Source organism: Rana temporaria, chromosome 5 (assembly GCF_905171775.1).
Source record: "Rana temporaria chromosome 5, aRanTem1.1, whole genome shotgun sequence".
In the NCBI taxonomy this organism is placed as follows: domain Eukaryota; kingdom Metazoa; phylum Chordata; class Amphibia; order Anura; family Ranidae; genus Rana; species Rana temporaria.
Genome location: NC_053493.1, coordinates 81,201,646 through 81,222,466, shown reverse-complemented (window position 1 = coordinate 81,222,466; position 20,821 = coordinate 81,201,646). Strand labels below are relative to the sequence as shown.

At 45.4% G+C, this 20,821-nt stretch overlaps 1 protein-coding gene across 1 annotated transcript; it reads right to left on the bottom strand.

Annotated features, from left to right (window-relative positions):
* Nucleotides 1–420: 420 nt before the first annotated feature.
* EXOG (exo/endonuclease G) lies at nucleotides 421–20,612 on the bottom strand. The gene is made up of 6 exons (XM_040352756.1): nucleotides 20,434–20,612; nucleotides 14,848–14,997; nucleotides 11,416–11,555; nucleotides 8,901–8,977; nucleotides 6,250–6,364; nucleotides 421–932 (listed from the first exon to the last, which is right to left on the bottom strand). Exons 1-6 carry the CDS (start codon nucleotides 20,561–20,563, stop codon nucleotides 474–476), a joined length of 1,071 nt encoding a protein of 356 aa, XP_040208690.1. The 5' UTR covers nucleotides 20,564–20,612; the 3' UTR covers nucleotides 421–473.
* Nucleotides 20,613–20,821: the final 209 nt, after the last annotated feature.

The following is a 20,821-nucleotide window of genomic DNA, read 5'->3' as shown; positions in this document are numbered from 1 at the left end:
CACCTGAGTTGTCTGCACCGGAGGATATTCATCTGGGTTCCCACCTGGAGCGGCTACTCCCTTTTCCCTAACAAAAGATTGAGAGCTGGTTCTCAAATCGGAAAATCCGATCGTCTGTAGCAATTCCAACACGCAAAATTCTGACGCATGCTCAGAAACAATTCGACGCATGCTCAGAAACAATTCGACGCATGCTCGGAAGCATTGAACTTCATTTTCTCGGCTCGTCGTAGTGTTTTGTACATCACCGCGTTCTTGATGGACGAAAGTTCAGAGAACTTTTGTGTGATCGGGTGTATGCAAGCCAAGCTTGAGCCGAATTCCGTCGGAAAAGCCATCCAAGGTTTTACCGACGGAAAATCCGATCGTGTGTACGCGGCATAAAACATCAATCAAAATTGAAGTAGATGCAAAATAACATAAGAGGCAAGAAGCAGTTTTTATTGGAAAGATATAGGAAATAAAAATCCTCTTCATCCTCTCCTTCCTTCACGTGGGACAGATGGCTCATTTGAAGACAACTCTTTCTTTTTTTGTTCATAAAGGTCTATGAAATACTTGTCCGGTTGTATTTTAGCCTCATCCAGTTCCCTCATGATCTTCTCTACCTTCTGCAAGTTCTTTGCATTCTTCATCCTTCTAGCTGCTATGTACAACTTGAACTCGTCCAACTGGATAAGTCTGCAGGTATCCACCTCACAGAGGTTCTTGACGCCTTTAGACTTGTCTACTTGGGGAAAGAAAACTAAGCCAGACTTTTTCTCCAGATCCTCACATTCCACTTGGAATTCAGGCAACTGGTGATCAAAACTGATTGGAATGTTGGGGACAATGAAAGCTCCTTCAGTCAGCGTCTCGGCAGACTGGTTCTTGCGTGCAAGGATCACTTTGAATAGGTGTGTTGGCACTGCTACATCATCTTTGCCGATCACCTGTAGAGTACAGGATGAGAAGCATACAGTGAATGGCAAAGCTAGACTACACAGTCATTAGTGTCACAATAAATAGTAGCTTCTGTTATTCCTACTTCACAAACTACTCCTAGTTCTAGAAAAGAAGACTTTAAATATAGGCCATTGGTTGATATATTATAAAGCAGGGCTTGACAAATTGTCTTTGAATCCAAAAGCCAAGCTAAAAAAGTTAGAAGACAGTTTGGGCTAGATTCAGGTAGGGCGACGTAAAATTGTGCGGGCGTAGCGTATGTTATTTACGCTACGCCGCCGCAATTTAGAAAGGCAAGTGCAGTATTCACAAAGCACTTGCTCCGTAAGTTGCGGCGGCATAGCGTAAATCTGCCGGCGTAAGCGCGCCAAATTCAAATTGTCAAGAGGTGGGCGTGTTTTATGTAAATAAAACATGACCCCACGTAAATGACGTTTCTCACGAACAGCGCATGCGCCGGCCGTGAACGTATCCCAGTGCACATGCTCCTAATCACGTTGCAAATAGTCAATGCTTTCGACGTGAACGTAATTTACGCAAAGCCCTATTCGCGAACGACTTACGAAAAATTCTACGCTGTCCCGACGTCCATACTTAACATTGGCTATGCCTCATATAGCAGGAGTAACGTTACGCCGGAAAAAGCCTTACGCAAACGACGTAAAAAAATCCGCCGGGCACACGTACGTTTCTGAATCGGCGTATCCAGCTCATTTGCATATTCTACGCTGAAATCGACGGAAGCGCCACCTAGCGGCCAGCGTAAATATGCACCCTAAGATACGACGGCGTAGGAGACTTACGCCGCTCATATCTTAGCCTAATTTAAGCGTATCTGGTTTCCAGAATACGCTTAAATTTACGACGGCGTAGATTCAGAGTTACGACGGCGTATCTACTGATACGCCGGCGTAACTGTCTCTGAATCTAGCCCTTTTTTTTAAACTCAAGAATCTTATGGGTGGAACATGGAACATGTTCCCGAAGGTGAATTTCCTTTAACATTTCAGTAAATGAAATTAAAAGTTCATTTTAGGGGGCACAAAAATGTAAAAAAATTACCCAATTTTTAGTAAAATATCAAAAATACCCAAAATAAATACATACTCAACATGTCAAACCTTAAAGGGGTTGTAAAGGTAAAAAAAAAAATCCTAAATAGCTTCCTTTACCTTAGTGCAGTCCTCCTTCACTTACCTCATCCTTCGATTTTGCTTTTAAATGTCCTTATTTCTTCTGAGAAATCCTCACTTCCTGTTCTTCTGTCTGTAACTACACACAGTAATGCGAGTCTTTCTTCCTGGTGTGGAGAAAGCCTCTTGAGGGGTGAGGGGCGAGCAGGAGTGTCAGGACACTCTCTACTTTGCAGATAGAGAAAGAAGCTGTGTGTTAGTGGGCGTCCTGACACTCCTGCTCGCCCCCCCCCCCCCCCCTCAAGAGGCTTTCTCCACACCAGGGAAAAGTCCCACGTTACTGTGTGTAGTTACAGACAGAAGAACAGGAAGTGAGGCTTTCTCCCTGGTGTGGAGTGTCGTGCTCTCCCTCTTCCTTGGATTACAGTAGAGTCAGGACGCCCACTAACACACAGCTCCTTTCTCTATCTGCAACGTAGAGAGTGTCCTGACTCTCCTGTAGTCCAAGGGAGGGGGCGAGCACGACACTCCACACCAGGGAGAAAGCCTTGCATTACTGTGTGGAGTTACAGACATAAGAACAGGAAGTGAGGATTTCTCAGAAGAAATAAGGACAATTAAAAGCAAAATGGAAGGATGAGGTAAGTGAAGGAGGACTGCACTAAAGTAAAAAAAGCTATTATAGGGAATTTTTTTTACCTTTTACAACCCCTTTAAACATGTCAGTACCCTATATTTTCCATAGGAGACACTTTAAAAAGCCACCTATAAGTCATTTGTTTATTGTTACAAAGAAGGTCTGGTGCTAGAATTATTGTTCTCATCCTGGCATGCAAGGCGATATGTAACATGTGTATCACAATCAACGTTTTCAGGCATAGGCGCCCTGTGCCTGGGGGTGGGGGATTTTATGTGCTTGGATGTTCATTTTTTTTTACAACTAAAAATATTAGTTTTTTTTTCTACTTACCTTTTTTCCCCCCATCACACAGGGGACAAAAAGTCGGGCATTCATGCTATATACACTATATTACCAAAAGTATTGGGACCTTGCCTTTACACGCACACAGACTTTAATGACATCCCAGTCTTAGTCCACAGGGTTCGATATTAACCCTTTGCAGCTATAACAGCTTTAAGTGTTCTGGGAATGTTTGACCATTCTTCAAGAAGCGCATTTGTGAGGTCAGGCACTGATGTTGGACAAGAAGGCCTGGCTCGCAGTCTCCACTCTAATTCATCCCAAAGGTGTTCTATCTGGGATGAGGTCAGGACTCTGTGCAGGCCGGTCAAGTTCCTCCACCCCAAACTCGCTCACCCATGTCTTTATGGACCTTGCTTTGTGCACTGGTCCAAATCATTTGGTGGAGGGGGGATTATGGTGTGGGGGTTGTTTTTCAGGGGTTGGGCTCGGCCCCTTAGTTCCAGTGAAGGGAACACTTAAGGCAAAACATTTTGGACAATTTCATCCTCCCAACTTTGTGGGAACAGTTTGGGGATGGCCCCTTCCTGTTCCAACCTGACTGCACACCAGTGCACAAAGTAAGATCCATAAAGACATGAATGAGCGAGTTTGGGGTGGAAGAACTTGACTGGCCTGCACAGAGTCCTGACCTCAACTTGATAGAACACTTTTGGGATAAATTAGAGTGAAGACTGTGAGCCAGGCCTTCTTGTCCAACGCCAGTGCCTAACCTCACAAATGCGCTTCTGGAAGAATGGGCAAACATTCCCATAGACACACTCCTAAACCTTGTGAAGGGTTTAAGTTGTTATAGCTGCAAAGGGTGGGCCAACTCAATATTGAACCCTACGGACTGAGACGCCATTCATGTGCATGTAAAGGCAGGCTTCACCCAATTCATATACAGTCGGAACCAGAAACAATTTACAGTAAAAATGTTAGATCTTCACGGGGCAATTTGTCATATTTTTAAGTGACGTTTACATTTTTAGAGCTGTCTAGCCCTCATTTGTATAAAAAAAACCACATCAGTGGAAGGGAAAACGCCTCCATCCATACGGAGACTCATTGAGTTTACTGCAGTTAATTTAATGTCCATTTCTTCAAAGGCTCTTAGTAATGGTGATTAATCAGCGACAAATATTCTAGAAAGCACAAAGCTAAAGCCAGCACAGGCTCACGTTCTACAAGATTTATATATACAGCACCAACAGTTTGCACAGCACTTTAAGGAACCTCGGCCTGGCTATTTCCGTATCCTTGTAATCCCCCAACAGAAAGCACTCACTCCGTGTTGTCCTCTTAGCAGCTTCATTAGAATTCTAAAACTCGGATTTATCAAATTACAATCTCGCCCTACTGACATAAAACGGCAGATGTTAATGAGAATGTGCGGTGTCTTTCTCCCTCCGTAAAGAAATGATGTGGATTTTAGGCTGCTGATAAGCACAGCCTCATTTCACGACTGAATGCTTTTCTTGCACCTGTCTAATGTGCTAAGAGAAGTTTGGCAAAGCTGGGAAACACTCATTGTGTTCAATAATATACTCACTGCCCAGAATATATATGATTTTATGTTTTGTATTTTATTTATTTACATTAATAATACATTGTTTATGTTTATACATGCCTATTATGTTTTCATTGACCAGATTGATTGCTCACCTTCTCCTGCCCTCGTCTCGAGGGCAGACACTACGGTTCCAGACATTCCCTCTCCCCTCTCTCCTCTCCCCTCCCCTTCCCGGTGATCTGGGACCTGTCCTTGTGACGTCTACGGCTCTTCCCCCGGAGCTGTATCACACGCGGCAGTGTTTTGGTGCGGGTCTCCGCCCTCACTAATTTGACACTCACTCATGACGCGGCACGCGCATCCGTGCTGACGTCATGCGCACGGTCCCTTCCCAGTGACGCTGCAGCACGGCCTCCGCCTGTTTGGATCAGCGTCACTGGGCATCAGGACACATAAATAGGACCTCCTGTTTCCAGCAACCACCATCGCCGGACCCCGGGACTGCTGTGGCTCTACCCAGCCCAGTGTAAGTTTCCCCTTTCTATGTACCTTATATCTCTCTCTAGCCAGCCTTACCATTCCTAAATCCCCTCCCCCTTCCCTCTACCCCATTCACACATGGTTTTTAATTCCTTTATAGGTACTTCAGGCTGCATCATTACCCTGATGCTCCATCGGGACAAGGTTTGGTCCCTCCCAACAACACACACAACCATCAATGTGGCACAGTTGTACCTCAATATGTGCCACTACTGGGCTCCTGCTCCCGGGACCCCCTCATTCACCATTACCCTTTTTTATCACTCAGGTATTCATACAATATATATTTTTTTCATTTTGCAATCACTTATCTACCCCACTTATTCCCTCACCCATTCTCCCATCCATCCCCTTTCCCTCCTCATCCCCCCTCCCTTCCTTTCACTGCCCTTCTTGTCCACTTTGGGGCCCTTTCCCTCCCCCCCTTTTCTTCCCCCTGCCTTATCATTTCCCACTTATCCATTTCACATTCACTCTTCACCTTCTCACCACCGTTTTTGCAATGTTCACGCGTGTTACCATCACCCCCCCCCCCCCCCCCCCAGACAAGCAGGTCCCTCCACACTTGTGTCCCTGTTGGCCACCGCGGGGGTTCTTGTCTGGTCCCGCCCGCTGTACCCCATTGGCAGACTTCTTTTAGGTGAGCAATCTAACCTATGTTTTTTTCCCCTTGTTTGTTTACATTGCTGTTTTTTAACCTATTATTGATGTATTGTTTAATCATTTCTAGAGCTTTCTCCTGATGAAGCGGTACAAATCCGCGAAACTAGTTGAGATACTGTCTCAACCCTAAACTCATCGCAATGTTTTCCCCTCTGGGGACCTCTGTTTTGGTGCCGTTGTTCGGTTGTCACAATTTTAATTATGTAATTGTCTTGTATGTATTCTGAAATAAAAATTATCAACTTTTTACATATTCTTATTTTATTTTGTAACTTTACACCGGTACCGCGATAGTCCTAATTGGCCCGTATTTCCCCCTTTTGGCTCTTCGGTCCGGGGACCCTAGACCCAAGTACCCTATATTCTGATCTCAAGGATGATGGTACCTCCCACTATAATATTAATTTACTTTACCCCTGAGGCTCTCTTTTTCATACTCCCTGCCCAGTCTACTCTTCTCCAGTGACATTCCCGAATGTACAAAACCTCACCTGATAAGTGACACTCTTTTTGCCATCTTCATGCTGCACCGGCAATGTCAGGGGGCCGCTAACCACCCAAACATCGTCAAATCGCTCTGCCAGGTCCCGACAATACATTTCAAGCCTGGAAGACATTAAATAGGGAGGAGTTTTCTTACAGTACATTTTGAAGACGTATAACATTTGCCTACTAGTGAATTCAATTTTCTGTTCAGAAAATGAATGTTTCTGCTGCAAATTGGCTGCTTACCCTAAGTTAGCACTGCAAAAGAGAAATTTTGATTTACCTGTATATTCCATATCTTAGACCTTGGGTTATAGGCTTGTACTTTCCTGTGATTGAACATGGTCTAATCTTTGGAGGACACACCTCCTGGGTGCCTTCCCTATAACCCTACCACACTCAGTTTTGTAGCAAGCAATGCAGGGTAACAGAGGAATGTAAGAGTGTCCTGTGTACTTTACTGTACTTCAAGATATAAGCAGTGGCGGCTGGCGGTCAATATTTTTTGTGGTGGGGCGACAAACAGACCTGGCCCCCTGACTCACACTGCCCCCGCGCACGTGATCGGTGGCCTTAATTTATACTGCAGTAGGGGTTCGGGGAGGAGGACGAGGTGGGGGTGCACTGCTGAATCCGGGCTCCTGGAAGAGGCTGTTGCTGCCGCCGGGCCTGTTGCTTCTTCTCCCAGCTGAGCAGGAGGCGAGTCTTGAGACCCGATTGGCCGGGAGTCCTAAGACTCAGGACCCGCTTCCTGATTGGCCGGGAGGAGAAGCAGGAAGACATTAGCGAAAATTTATTTTGCTAATGGCACACAAGTGAGTGACATTAGCGAATATGACCTTTTTGAAGCCAATTAGAGCCTCCGACTCTAATCATGTGCTTCAAAAAAACAAACAAACATTGAAATCCATGCTTCTGGCGCCTTGCATAAAGATTAGTAGCTAGGCACATGGATTAGGGAGGCGCCCCTACACCCCTAATTAACAGTCCTCGTCTCTTAATCGTACAGTAAAGGATACAGGCAAAGTACTCAAGGACCCTGGAACATCCCCAAGCACTGAATGAAAATGGTGGGAAACAACTAGGTAGACAGAAATGTGCCAAGAGGCCCAACAACAAGTGTTTGGGTTATGTGTTCCCTACATAGTGTTTCTTACTGTAGGGGGGATGGGCTCTGTGTCACATGACACTGATCTCCGCTCCGAGTACACAGAGCCGAGATCAGTGTCATTGTCACTAGTCACTAGACGTATATATACAAAGGCTGGTCCTTAAGTGGTTAAAGTGTTACTAAACCCAGGACCCTGCATTCACTATATCTGATCTCCCGCAATACACAGAACATGGAAATGCAATTATTTTAGTAAATATAAACTGCTAAATATCTTTTCTCATCAGCAGTACATAGCAATCTTGTGGCTTCTATCAGTGTCTGGTTAAAGCTTGTAGGAGGAGTTTTTCATTCTATTCTGACTGTCCTATGAGGCTGTGTTACCCCTGACACTCTGTCTGGACAGTGCTGATTGGTCCTGTGCCGATCACATGCACCCTCCCAAGAAAAAAAAGAAAACTCTCTAGCAATACACACCAAACTGAGCATGTGCAGACTCAAAAGACGGTCTTATCAGGAGATGGATTGGGGACACTGGAAGAAGGGGAGGATCAGAGGAGACAGGATCAGTCTTTGTACACAATGCATAGGATTAACCCCTTAGGTTTCACAGTGAGTATAATAAGCATGCTTTACTGCATATACAGACTGATTTTACTGTTGCGGGTTTAGTAACACTTTAAGCTTGGTACACACATTAATGGCCAGATTCAGAGAGAGTTACTCCGACGTAACTCTGAATGTGCGCCGCCGTAAGTTTAAGTGGATTCTCAAACTGAGATACACATAAACCTAGCTAAGATACGACAGCCTGCGCCGTCGTATCTTAGGGTGCAATATTTAGACTGGCTGCTAGGTGGCACTTCCATTGAGTTTGGCGTAGAATGTGTAAATGACTAGATACGCCTATTCACGAACGTACGTGCGCCCGTCGCAGTAAAGATACACCGTTTACGTAAGGCGTTTTCAGGCGTAAAGTTATTCCATCAAATAGCTGTGTCTATGTACCTTTGCAGAGATTTGCATTGATCTGGTATGGAAAAATGCAAGACACTGCACATCATGTGAACGGGCCCTAACAGTTTTTGGAAACCGTTAAATCAGTGGGTTTAGTTTTGCGCGCTCAAGACTTTTAGAACTGTCCTTGATAAACTGCTGTTGTAATGAACTTTAAAGACAGTGCTGGAAAATAATGGTGGCCACACGGGTCTTAAGTGGTTAAGGGCTCTTTGGCACTTGCAGTTGGAGGCGCTGTAAAACCCTGCAGTTAGCTTATTTTATTACAACCATCCTTCTTTAGCTGCACATGCAGCAGCTGGGGGATATACTACCAGTCGCTGAGCACGACCCCCGGAATTGAAGAGGGCCTTACTGTAACCCCCCCCGAAACCACGCAGAACTACCTCCTCACCGCCTGTCAAATGCTCTCCGAAGAGCAATCTGAATGTAAACCACTTTTCAGAAAGCAAAGCAGGTGTAAACAAGCCCTAACTGAATATTTGAACATACACAGCTAATAACATTCTCTGAAATCACAGCTCTTACCGGTTCCAGAACCCGCCATTATTTTCATAGTTTTGAGGCACTATGTTGGAAAGATAGAACGTTTCAGTCATTGCTTCCTGTAAGATAGAAAATGGATCATTTTATCCAAATGATCTTGGAAGTGGAACATTTTGGAAACCGAAATTGAGCAACACGCCAGTATATAGACTTCTGTGCAAAGGAAATACAAGCTTATTTTTCATTTATTTTCTACTAAAAATAACAAAGCTAACTAGTTGTTCCATAGCCGATTATGAGCTATAGATTATATATACTATTAATACTTTAAAATGGTCTAGGATCAGTTTAAGACCCCATACACACTATGAGGCCCCGTACACACGTCCGAGAAACTCGATGGGCAAAACACATCGTTTTGCTCGTCGAGTTCCTTGTGAAGCCGCCGAGGATCTCCGCGAGCCAACTTTTCCCATTGACTAACGAGGAAATAGAGAACATGTTCTCTTTTTGGCCCGACGAGATCCTCCTCAGTTTCCTCGGCGAAAAGTGTACACACGACCGGTTTTCTCGGCAGAATACGTCTCCCATCGAGTTTCTGGCTGAATTCTGCCGAGAAACTCGGTCGTGTGTACGGGGCCTTAGATTTTCTGCAGATTTTTGTCTTCAGATTTACCAAAACCAGGGCCTGCTTGATTGCATGCAAATTGAAATTCTTATGCAGCGTACACACGCTCGGAATTTCCGACAACAAATGTTTCGATGGGAGCTTTTTGTCGGAAATTCCGACCGTGTGTAGGCTCCATTAGACATTTTATGACAACAAAAATTTGAGAGCTGGTTCTGAAATTTTCCTAAAACAAAATCTGTTCTCATAAATTTCCAGTGTGTGTAGACAATTGCGACGCACAAAATTTCACACCTCCTCTGAATCAAGTACGAGACGGAAGCGCTCGGTCTGGTAAAACTAGCGTTCAAAATGGAGATAGCACATTCGTCACGCTATAACGGACTGAAAAGCACAAAGCTGAAAAACGCAAATCGTCTCACAACCAAACTTCTAACATGAGATTAGCAGAAGGAGCCCAAAGGGTGGGACAATTGGTATGGAACTTCCATTTTATTGTGCTGTCGTACGTGCTGTACGTGACCGCGTTCTTGACGCAATTTCAGACAACATTTGTGTGTATGCAAGACAAGTTTGAGCCAACATCCTTCGGAAAATTATCCACAGTTTGGTTGTCGGAATGTCCGATCGTCTGTACGCAGCATTAAGGTTTGACCTCATATTATATGGTTTGGCTAAATCTGAAAACAAAAGTCTGCAGAAAATCTAATAGAGTGTATGGGCCTTTAGTGAATGTAATTTCCTCCGCACACACACATGGTGCAAATGACAAGGGAAACCTTTTTACTTTTACTATTTAGAATAAGATGTTTATACAGTATGGGCCAGATTCACGTAGATCAGCGGATCTATAGATCCGCTCGATCTACGTGATTTAAGATCCGCTCCCGCAAGTTTGAGAGGAAAGTGGCTAATTCACAAACCACTTACCTCCAAACTTGCAGCGGCGGATCCTAAATCCCCCGGCGGAATTCAAATTCCGCGGCTAGGGGGAGTGTACTATTTAAATCAGGCGCGTTCCCGCGCCGATTTAACTGCGCATGCGCCATCCGCGAAATTTCCCGGCGTGCATTGCTCCCACTGACGTCGCTAGGACGTCAGTGGTTTCGACACTTACGTAAACGACGTCCGTCCGTATTCGAGAACGACTTACGCAAACGACGTTAAAAAATTCAAATTCGACGCGGGAACGCCGGCTATACTTAACATTGGCTGCGCCTGATAAAAGAAGGGGTAAGTATACGCCGGGAAAGCCGCTACGGAAACGTCGTAAGAAGACTGCGTCGGGTCTGCGTACGTTCGTGAATTTGCGTATCTCGCTAATTTACATATTATTTATCGTAAATCAGCGGGAACGCCCCCGCGCCATTTTTAAATGGAAAAAAAGATCCGACAGTGTAAAACAGTGTAACACTGTCAGATCTTAGCCCTATCTATGCGTATCTGATTTTATGAATCAGGCGCATAGATAGGACCAGTGTAAGTCAGAGATACGATGGTGTATCTGTAGATACACCGTCGTATCTCTTTGTGAATCTGGCCCAATGTATATAAACGCTAAAAAACAAGGGTTTAGAAACAAAAACCACTATAGTGCAAAATTTTAGGGCACATTCACATTGATGCTGGTGTGTTGAATGATTCCATTAATTTTCTATGGGCCCTGAAAGCATGGCTAAGAGATAAAAAATAACTGACTAGGCACACACCCCATACTGCATACCACATGGATACACTGGTGTCAATGGGCTCTTAAAGTAGAGCTCTGCCTGAAACAGACTTCCTGTTTTTGGTTGGAATGAAGCTGGACTTGATCCCCAGACAGCTATTAAGTGCCATCTTGGGCCCTAATCAATGCAAGTTGTTATTATGTTACTGCAGCTGGCATAATAAAATAGTATAACATAAATCAAATAATTGAACTCATACCTTAGAATATTTGGCGTCTCCAGCGGGTGCCATGTGACCTCTGGACCAACCACTTTTTAAATAATCCTCATTAGAGGCACTAAACATCGCTGGAATGTTCGGATCTGGTTTAAATTTACAGTGTTTCCGGTCTGCATTGCCTAAAGAAAGAAAAAGAATTTCAATACATGTTACATTTAACATATTAAAGCAGAACTAATCTCCTCCATACTTACCTCCCCTCTAGTGATACCACCACTGACATTCTCTGGCTCTTCTTTGGGGCTCACCCTCTTGATTAGCCAGCGCCAGCTAATGTATATTCCGTGAATGCACAATGCCATTCATTCACCCCAACAAAGGGTCAGTATACATTCTAAAGCATCTTGAAGTGTCTGTAAACCCTTTTTTATATATATATATATATATATATATATATATATATATATCTATATATATATATATATACCCAATGAAGTGACTAGCCTCAGGTGATACACAGAGATACATAGGATCTGTCTGCACAGTTACATCAGTGAGGAGAACTCTGAGAGCTGATTGGAGGGAAGGGACACACCCCTCTACACACAGCACACAGTAACAGAACTAAGGCTGTCATCCCTCCCCTGTCACCTTTTTCTCTTGGTGTCAGGAAAATATGTCAGAAGTGATTCATGCTGGTAGCAGAGGAATGAAGCAGCGGACAGGAATGGCACTTAGTGTTCTAGAGACAAGTACACACTATAGAGGGGTATTTTTTGTTCATTATTTGTGTCTGAGGTTTACAACCTCTTTAAAGTTATTGTAAAATCTAGTTTGTTTTTTGTTAAAAATAGCAAACATGTTATACGTACCTGCTCTGTGAAGTGGTTTTGCACAGAGAAGACAAGATCCTCCTCTTATCTGGCCCCTCGCCGCTGCTCCTGGCCCCTCCCTCCTGCTGTGTGCCCCCACAGCAAGCCACTTGCTATGGGGGCACCCAAGCCTGTGCTCTGATTTGGGTGTCTATTTAGACATGACCTGTAGCCCAGCCCCACCCCCGCCCTCTCCTCATTGGCCCACTGACTTTGATTGACAGCAGCGGGAGCCAAAGGAACCAGCTGTTGTCTCAGCCAATGAGGAGGGGGAGTCCCAGACAGCCGAGCCTCTTGTGCAACATTGCTGGATCGAGATGGGCTGAGGTAAGCATTAGGAAGGCTGATGCACACAGATGTTTTTTTTTTATCTTAATGCATAGAATGCATTAAGATAAAAAAAACTTCATGTACTCTTCTTTTATATACAAAAAACATTGATTTGGTTGACCTTTTATGCAGAAGGGAGCCTGATTTTGCACTTTCCAGTGATAGTAAGTAAACCCCATTGTGTACTTAAAAGTGGGGTATGCCTGTAGTTAAACCAGCAGGATACGGACCCCTGTGTATAGCACGGTGTATTGGGCCTGTCTACATCAAGTCATGCCTATTCTAAAAAAGATATGGACACCTAGTGGTGTATTTTAGTACTGCTGCTTAAAATGTAATGAATCTCTTGGGGAACTATTACACCTCACAAGTTACACTCAAATATAGGCAACTGGACCACGGCATTGCTAATTAGGGAGTTGAAGGAGCAGAGTTTTGAATCAAGCTGAGGTTTTTTAGGGGGAAATCTCCTGTTAAGGAACTGTATAATGGTCCTGTGAATAATTGCTTTCCTTATTTATTATGAACTAAAGAAAAAAAACTAAATTTAAAAACATTTATTTTAAATTGGTAAACATCAAACATTTTATATTAATATTTTTGCATTCTCCTTTTAAGCCTGGGGGTGGTGCTTTGATCTCCTTTTCATAAGCACTAGGCTCTCACTTTGCTATAAAGCCACTGGGTTTAAAGAATTCCACAGTTTAAGCGGATTTTTTCATCCACATAGTCATCCCTGTGACTCCTTCCATCAGATTGCTTGGCCAAAAGTTTCAGTCAAGCCAAGGATGGGAAAAATTGGGCTACTCTGCTGTGCTGTCTTTTTGTCTAGCCATTAGTGCTCTGGGAATCATTTGTAAATCATGTTTAATTGTAACACAAAGACTATAAATAGATAGTAAATATGAAAAATAAAACAGCAGATTAAATCTTGTAAACTATGGGGTTGATTTGTTAAAGCGGGGGGGTTCACCCTAAAATTAACTTTTTGGCTAACCTATTTGTAGCCTTAATAAAGGCTTGTAGCGTTGTCATTTTTTTTTTTATGTGTACACTTACCTGTCTTCAGCCGCACTTCCGGGTCTTCTTCCTTGCGGGGAGTGGGCGTGTCGCTCCTTTTCCCTGACGGGGAGCTCTGCATAGATGATTGACGTGCGCGTCATCGCCTTCAGAAAATATCCGACGGCGACTCGCCTGCGCCTGCCGTGTAGAGCTGACTGTGCATGCGCCGTAAAGTGCCGAGTCCCACTCGGATATTTTTCGGAAGGTGATGACGCGCACGTCAATCATCTATGCAGAGCTTAGGAACGCCTACTCCCCGGGGGAGCGAGAACCCGGAAGCCGGGTGAAAACGACGGAAAAAGGTAAGTACAGACCGAAAAAAAAAATAATCCAGCATACTGTTGATGTCAGCAGTATGCTGGATATAACAGTCTACAGTTTTTTTAGGGTGAACCCCCCGCTTTAAGAATGGAGAGTGCAAAATCTGGTGCAGCTCTACATAGAAACCAATCAGCTTCCAGTTTTGTTTTGTTTCAAACTGATTGGCTACCATGGACAGCAGCAACATATTTTGCACTTTCCAGTTTTAGTAACTCAACCCCAATGTGTATCTAAATTCAAAAGAAACAAAATAATATATTGAAGCTTAGACCTTTGATGTGGTGGCTGTATGATTTTTTATTTTTCGCCCAATGATCCTGCCAGTAACACACTTCCTGTCCTGGGGTGACAATGCTCACTCAATATACTGTTATCTATACCATTTGACAAGAAGTTTGCGGGGACTACAGAACACCTCCCCATTCCTCGGGGGCAGGGAATGTTTTTGAGTTCACAGAGGTGAAATGGTCAGCACTGATAACACTGCTTGGGATTTTAGTGCAGCAGAGGAAGAGTGATCAGGAAGTTAGGAGCTCACTGCATTTCTGGAAGGATTAGCTGGTATTTTTCTGTACTTGCAGCATTTTTATAGAGACAAAACATGGGGAAATGTGTATATATAGCAGACATGTACTGAATAGGTTTTGGTTTATTTAGTCCATACATACAATATCATCATTGTAGTCCCCCCACAGTGAGATATTCTGAAAGAGACAGTTATATGCTTAGGCTGTCTTGAACTTACTTACAGCTAACAATGATCCTCATATAATAAGCATGGTGAACACCGGCATAGCTTTCAGTGTCACACCACTAGACACAACACACATGTAGCCAGTATGAGAACACCCAGACACATTTCTAACTTTTCTAGAGAGGTTCTTACCAACTGTTTTCTCCTTTGTAAGATGTTCAATCACCCATCGGGGGATCTTCCTTTCCTGATCATAGGATAATGAGTGACCAACATACTGCCTCACTTCATTGCCGCTCTGTGGGAATCCATATTCTTCTAACACCGACTTTTTCACCGGTTCTGATAGAGACAACAGCAGGAAAATTACACCAAGTATGAACTGTACTATAAGCATGACTCCAATTCTGTGTTATGCTATTATATCCATGCTGTGTCTAAGGCCTCGTACAGACGAGAGGATATCCGCTGGAAACGGTCCGCCGGACCGTTTCCAGCGGATAAATCCTCTGGCGGATTTGGATCTGATGGCTGTACACACCATCAGATCGAAATCCCAGCGGAATACATCCGCGACCCTGGAAGGTAAATACTTCCACGCATGCGTCGAATCATTACGACGCATGCGAGGGATGGGAGCGGACGGACTGATACGGTGAGTCTGTACAGACGACCGGATCAGTCCGCTGGACTGGATTCCAGCGGATAGATTTCTTAGCATGCTAAGAAATTTTTATCCGCTGGGAATCCGTCGGCTGGATTTTTATCCGCTGGGAAATGTCCGCTAGGCCGTACACACGACCGGATCTATCTGCTGGATCAATCCCAGCGGATCGATCCGGTCGTGTGTACGGGGCCTAAGGGTTCTACTGTGACCGGGTATTTAGGTACACCTCTACAATGGTGCTCAGCAAATTAATTTAACCTCTTCCCGCTGATGTGGCGCATATATGCGGCCTCTCAGCAGGTGGACTTTAACGCCAAGAGGTCGCATATATGTGGCCCTATGTAAGCACTTTTCTGTGCTGCGCGCTCCCAGCAGTGACCAGGTAATGACTAAGCTCTGATATTTGCACGAAACGCATCTACCTGTTTGTCCCCTGCTCCATCTGTCAACCACTTGTCATATGAAGCTTCAATAAAAGGATTTTTGGAAGTGCAGCCACCCGGAAATATTTCTTCACATTACACAGCATGCGAGCTGGGCTAGCACCTGACTAGTGTGTGTGGGGATTACCCCAGACTCGCTCACCTGGAGCAGCTTTTCTTGTTTCAGCACAGTGACCAGTTGGGACCGGAAAGCTCCCGATGCATTCCTGCGATCGGGAGCTTTCTAATCATGTGACCGCTGTGACAGCCAATCACATGACCCAAACGCCTGCCTCTGCTTCCCAGCATTTAGAAGCACTTAAAGCAGGGGACAGCAACCTTTTCCACTTAAAGGGGAGTTCCACCCACAATTTCACTTTTTAAATATAAATACCCCTGTAATACACAAGCTTAATGTATTCTAGTAAAGTTAGTCTGTAAACTAAGGTCCGTTTTGTTAGGTTGTTACAGCATTTAAATAGTTTATAATCTAGAAATAGACCGTGGCCATCTTAAGTGTGGGCATCATGAAGCCAGACTGTATGACTTCCTGGATTTCAGCTTTGCATATCTCGCACATGCTCAGTGCACAAGCAATGTAATAGGTTTCAGTCAGGTTTGCAAGGACTACTGGGAAACATGATGCCTATCCCAGAAACCCTTGCAAATAGCCTAGGCAAATAAGGAGGAGGAAGTAATGAAGGACTACAAAATAAAGGTATTTAAAAGCAACAAATTAAATAAAAATTGTCCATTCTGAACACTATGAGATTAGAGCATGCAGCACAGACAAACATAAAAAAATGGGTGGAACTCCACTTCAAGGGCCAGATGCAATGTATGTGAATGCATGGAGGGCCGCATTCACCTGCTAATTAAATGAAGATAATAATCTGGACTTCCTTACACACAGCCAGCACCTCTGGATCCCTTTACATTGCACAGCCCCCCTGCAAATCAAACAGCCCCATGTGCTGCTTTAAAATTTTGCACACTCGTGGAATAGCAACAAACTACGGTATGAGATACGAAGAGAGGAAATGGATAGCCGCACTCCAATAACCAAAAAGGTTGTCTTTTTATTCAAACGAACAGCAAATGCATCACTTCACAAGGTCACAGCAAAGGAACAGGTCTTGTGCTAAGAATCGCGGCAATACCTCACATGTGTGGTTTGCACACTGTTTACATTTGAAGTCGCAACTTACGTATGTGTTCGCTTCTGTGCGTGACCATGGAGGGATGAGGTGCATTTTTTTTTTTTTACACTTTTTTTGTACCTTAAAAAAAAAATTCTGATCACTTTAAATGCTGTCAGACGGAATGTAAACATACCTTGTGACAGTAATAGGCAGTGATGGGTACTCTTTATGGAGGGATCTGGGGTCTATAAGAACACAAATCCCTCCTTTGCATGCTTTGCAAGTTTGGCTGTTTTGAATACTGTAATTTCTTTTTTTTTGGCACCTTTAAGTCTTCCGATTCCAGCTTTGTTTGGGTCTCTGGCCAGCCGGCAGATGTGCCGCCTTGTCTCTCAGGCCTCCCAGTGTGACGTGAGAGCCCGGACGAGCCGCGAAAGGGGGGGGGCGAGGTCTCCTCCCGCTGCTTGAGATAACAGCCGAGCGGCTTCTTAGCCGCATCGGTTGTCATCCCAAGAAAGCCGACCGGGGTTTAAATGTTCGCCGGCCGGGTGCACGTGAATTCATCACATGCTCATGCTCATTGTCATCATCTTCAAGAGTACCTGCTAGGCTGAAGAGTTAATCCCTGCTGCTACCTGCGGGTTCCCCTTCTTTTTCTCGTGGTTTGTCTCTTCTCCTCCTCGTGTCACAGACACCGCTCTGGGGAGAAGATGAGGGAAGGCGGAGCATCAGGCGCCGCCACTGCTAGTTACCCTGCTCTTTTTCCTGCACCCGGTAAAGACATCGGCCGTCATGGTGCGTGCACCTGTCGCTCCAGCCGTCCAGCTGCGGCGCCGGGGCCATGTTAGTGCAGGGGGCAGGCGCAAGAGGTGGCCGCAGGACGGTGGGTTTTTTTTTGTGCGGGGGGTGACTTTTTTGTCACCCCCCCCATGGCGCCCATGGCACTTGCCATGACTGCCACACCATAGATACGCCACTGGCCTGAACTGTTGATACAAGGCAGGATGGATCCATGCTTTCATGTTGTTTACACCAAATTCTGACCCTACCATCTAAATGTTGCAGCTGAAATCGAGACTCATCAGACCAGGCAACGTTTTTCCAATCTTCTATTGTCTAATTTTGGTGAGCCTGTGCGAATTGTAGCCTCGGTTTCTTGTTCTTAGCCGACAGGAGTGGCTGTAGCCCATCTGCTTTAAGGTTTGCTGTGTTGTGTGTTCAGAGATGGTAATCTGCATACCTTAGTTGTAACGAGTGGTTATTTGAGCTACTGTTACCTTTCTATCATCTATAAACCAGTCTGCCCATTCTCCTCTGACATCAACAATACATTTTCCCTCACACAACCGCCGCTCACTGGATATTTTCTCTTTTCGGACCATTCTCTGTAAACCCGAGAGATGGTTGTGTGTGAAAATCCCAGTAGATCAGCAGTTTTTGAAATATTCAGACCAGTCCATATGACACCAACAACCATGCCACATTCAAAGTCACTTACATCCCTTTTCTGATGCTCGGTTTGAACTTCAGCAAGTTGTCTTCTCCAAGTCTAGAGGGTTAAATGCATTGAGTTGCTGCCATGTGATTGGCTGATTAGAAATTTGTGCTACCGAGCAATTGATCAGGTGTACCTAATAAATGAATATATATATATATATAAGACCTATTGGGATTTGACCACAGGCATATCTATATACTGTATATTAGGGATGTCCTGATACCGGTACTAGTATCGGTATCGATGCCGAGCATTTCCCAGAGTACTTGTATTTAGGGGAAATGCTCCGATGACTCACCCGATACCATGGCAGGCAGGGGAGTTGCAAGTCTTCTCCCCCGTGCTGTCTTTCCCCCTGCTCCGTGCCGGTCTTGTCTCCCCCCCGCTGCGTGCCGGTATTGTCTCCCCCCGCTTCGTGCCGGTATTGTCTCCCCCCGCTCCATGCCTGTATTGTCTCCCCCCGCTCCGTGCCAGTCTTGTCTATCCCCGCTCCGTGCCGGTCTTGTCTATCCCCGCTCCGTGCCGGTCTTGTCTATCCCCGCTCCGTGCCGGTCTTGTCTATCCCCGCTCCGTGGCAGTCTTGTCTATCCCCGCTCCGTGGCAGTCTTGTCTATCCCCGCTCCGTGCCGGTCTTGTCTATCCCCGCTCCGTGGCAGTCTTGTCTATCCCCGCTCCGTGGCAGTCTTGTCTATCCCCGCTCCGTGCCGGTCTTGTCTATCCCCGCTCCGTGCCGGTCTTGTCTATCCCCGCTCCGTGCCGGTCTTGTCTATCCCCGCTCCGTGCCAGTCTTGTCTATCCCCGCTCCGTGCCGGTCTTGTCTATCCCCGCTCCGTGGCAGTCTTGTCTATCCCCGCTCCGTGCCGGTCTTGTCTATCCCCGCTCCGTGGCAGTCTTGTCTATCCCCGCTCCGTGCCGGTCTTGTCTATCCCCGCTCCGTGCCGGTCTTGTCTATCCCCGCTCCGTGCCGATCTTGTCTATCCCCGCTCCGTGCCGGTCTTGTCTATCCCCGCTCCGTGCCAGTCTTGTCTCCCCCCGGTCTTGTCTCCCCCGCTCCGGTCTTGTCTCCCCCTGCTCTGTGCCCGTCTTGTCTCCCCCCACTCCGTGCCCGTCTCCTCCTCCCCGCTCCGTGCCCGTCTTCTCTCCCCGCGCTCCGTGCCCGTCTTCTCTCCCCGCGCTCCGTGCCCGTCTTCTCTCCCCCCGCTCCGTGCCGCTCTCCCCCCTCAATCTGTCAGGATGGAGAGCGGAGGTAGGAGCCGCTAAACCCGTCTCCTATCTTTTCAGAATGAACAGAGTCAGTGATCACTGACTCTGTCCATTCATATAACTGAGCATCGTAACCTATGTTTACGATGCTTCTGTTTATGAATGGAGAGGAGCTTCTCTCCATTCATTTCAGCTGAGGCTGCAGAGAAAGGGGCTGGGGAATCTGTGTCCTTAGTCCCTTTCTCTGTCTTAAAGGAGAGACACCAGAGGTCTGTTAAGACCCCTGATATCTCTCCAAAGACCCCCAACAGGGCTGATAAAAAAAAAAAATTGCAATAAATATTTTTTTTTTAAATAAAATGTAAAAAAAACAAAAAAAAAAACAATCCACTCCCCCCCCCCCTAAAAAAAATAAAAAAAATACTGCCACGGTCACATGACATTAAAAAAAAAAAAAGTATCGGTAATCGGTATCGGCGAGTACTTGAAAAAAAGTATCGGTACTTGTACTCGGTCTCAAAAAAGTGGTATCGGGACAACCCTAATATATATATATATAAATACACAGCTATATATTGAGTTGTTAGATTGTAGTTCAGTTTATAAAGAAACATAAAGGAATAAGCTCTGGAAGTTGAATCTGAATTAAACATGACTTCCCATAGCTGCTCATCATTAGCCTGCTAGGGTCAGTACAATGAAGGCGGTGAGTGGCCATGCTCTCAGACACGCCACACTCGCTCAGTCTCTCACACTCGCTCAGTGTGTCGGCCCGGAAGCCTCTCGCTTGTAGAACGCTCACGGTTACATGTACACGTAGTGTCCGCCAGGGGGCGGGGCTCTCACCAGGCTCTGCTCTCCTCCGATCATACAGATGCAGGGCGGCCAGACAGGAAGCGCTGCTCACCGCCGCCCCCACTACAAATCCTCCGACGAAGCGGCGGCTCACAAGCCGGTAAACCAGGCGACCAGTCATGACTAGGAAGCGGGAACAAAAAGAAAGCACAGCGCTACGTGCAGTCCTATACGACTCCACTAAGTGACAATTTAGCGCCAGCTGCTGGCTGTAGATGCGAGCTGCATGCAGTAGTGCAGTAAGCAGGCGAGCTGTGACTGTAGCGTCATCTTGTGGCTGTGTTTAGAAATGCAATAGTAATAAAAATATTAAAAGAATAATGCTACAGTAATTGTCCCACCTTACTTCTCTAATCATCACTGCTAATCTAGTTTAGAG

Bases quoted from the DNA above. Each gene is read 5' to 3' on its own strand.
- EXOG (XM_040352756.1), bottom strand. From the start codon at position 20,563: ATGACTGGTCGCCTGGTTTACCGGCTTGTGAGCCGCCGCTTCGTCGGA. The intron at 6,365-8,900 runs GTAAGAGCTGTG...AATGTCTTCCAG, and splicing joins AATGGCGGGTTCTGGAACCG to GCTTGAAATGTATTGTCGGG. The intron at 933-6,249 runs GTGAGGTTTTGT...TGTACTCTACAG, and splicing joins AAAAGAGTGTCACTTATCAG to GTGATCGGCAAAGATGATGT.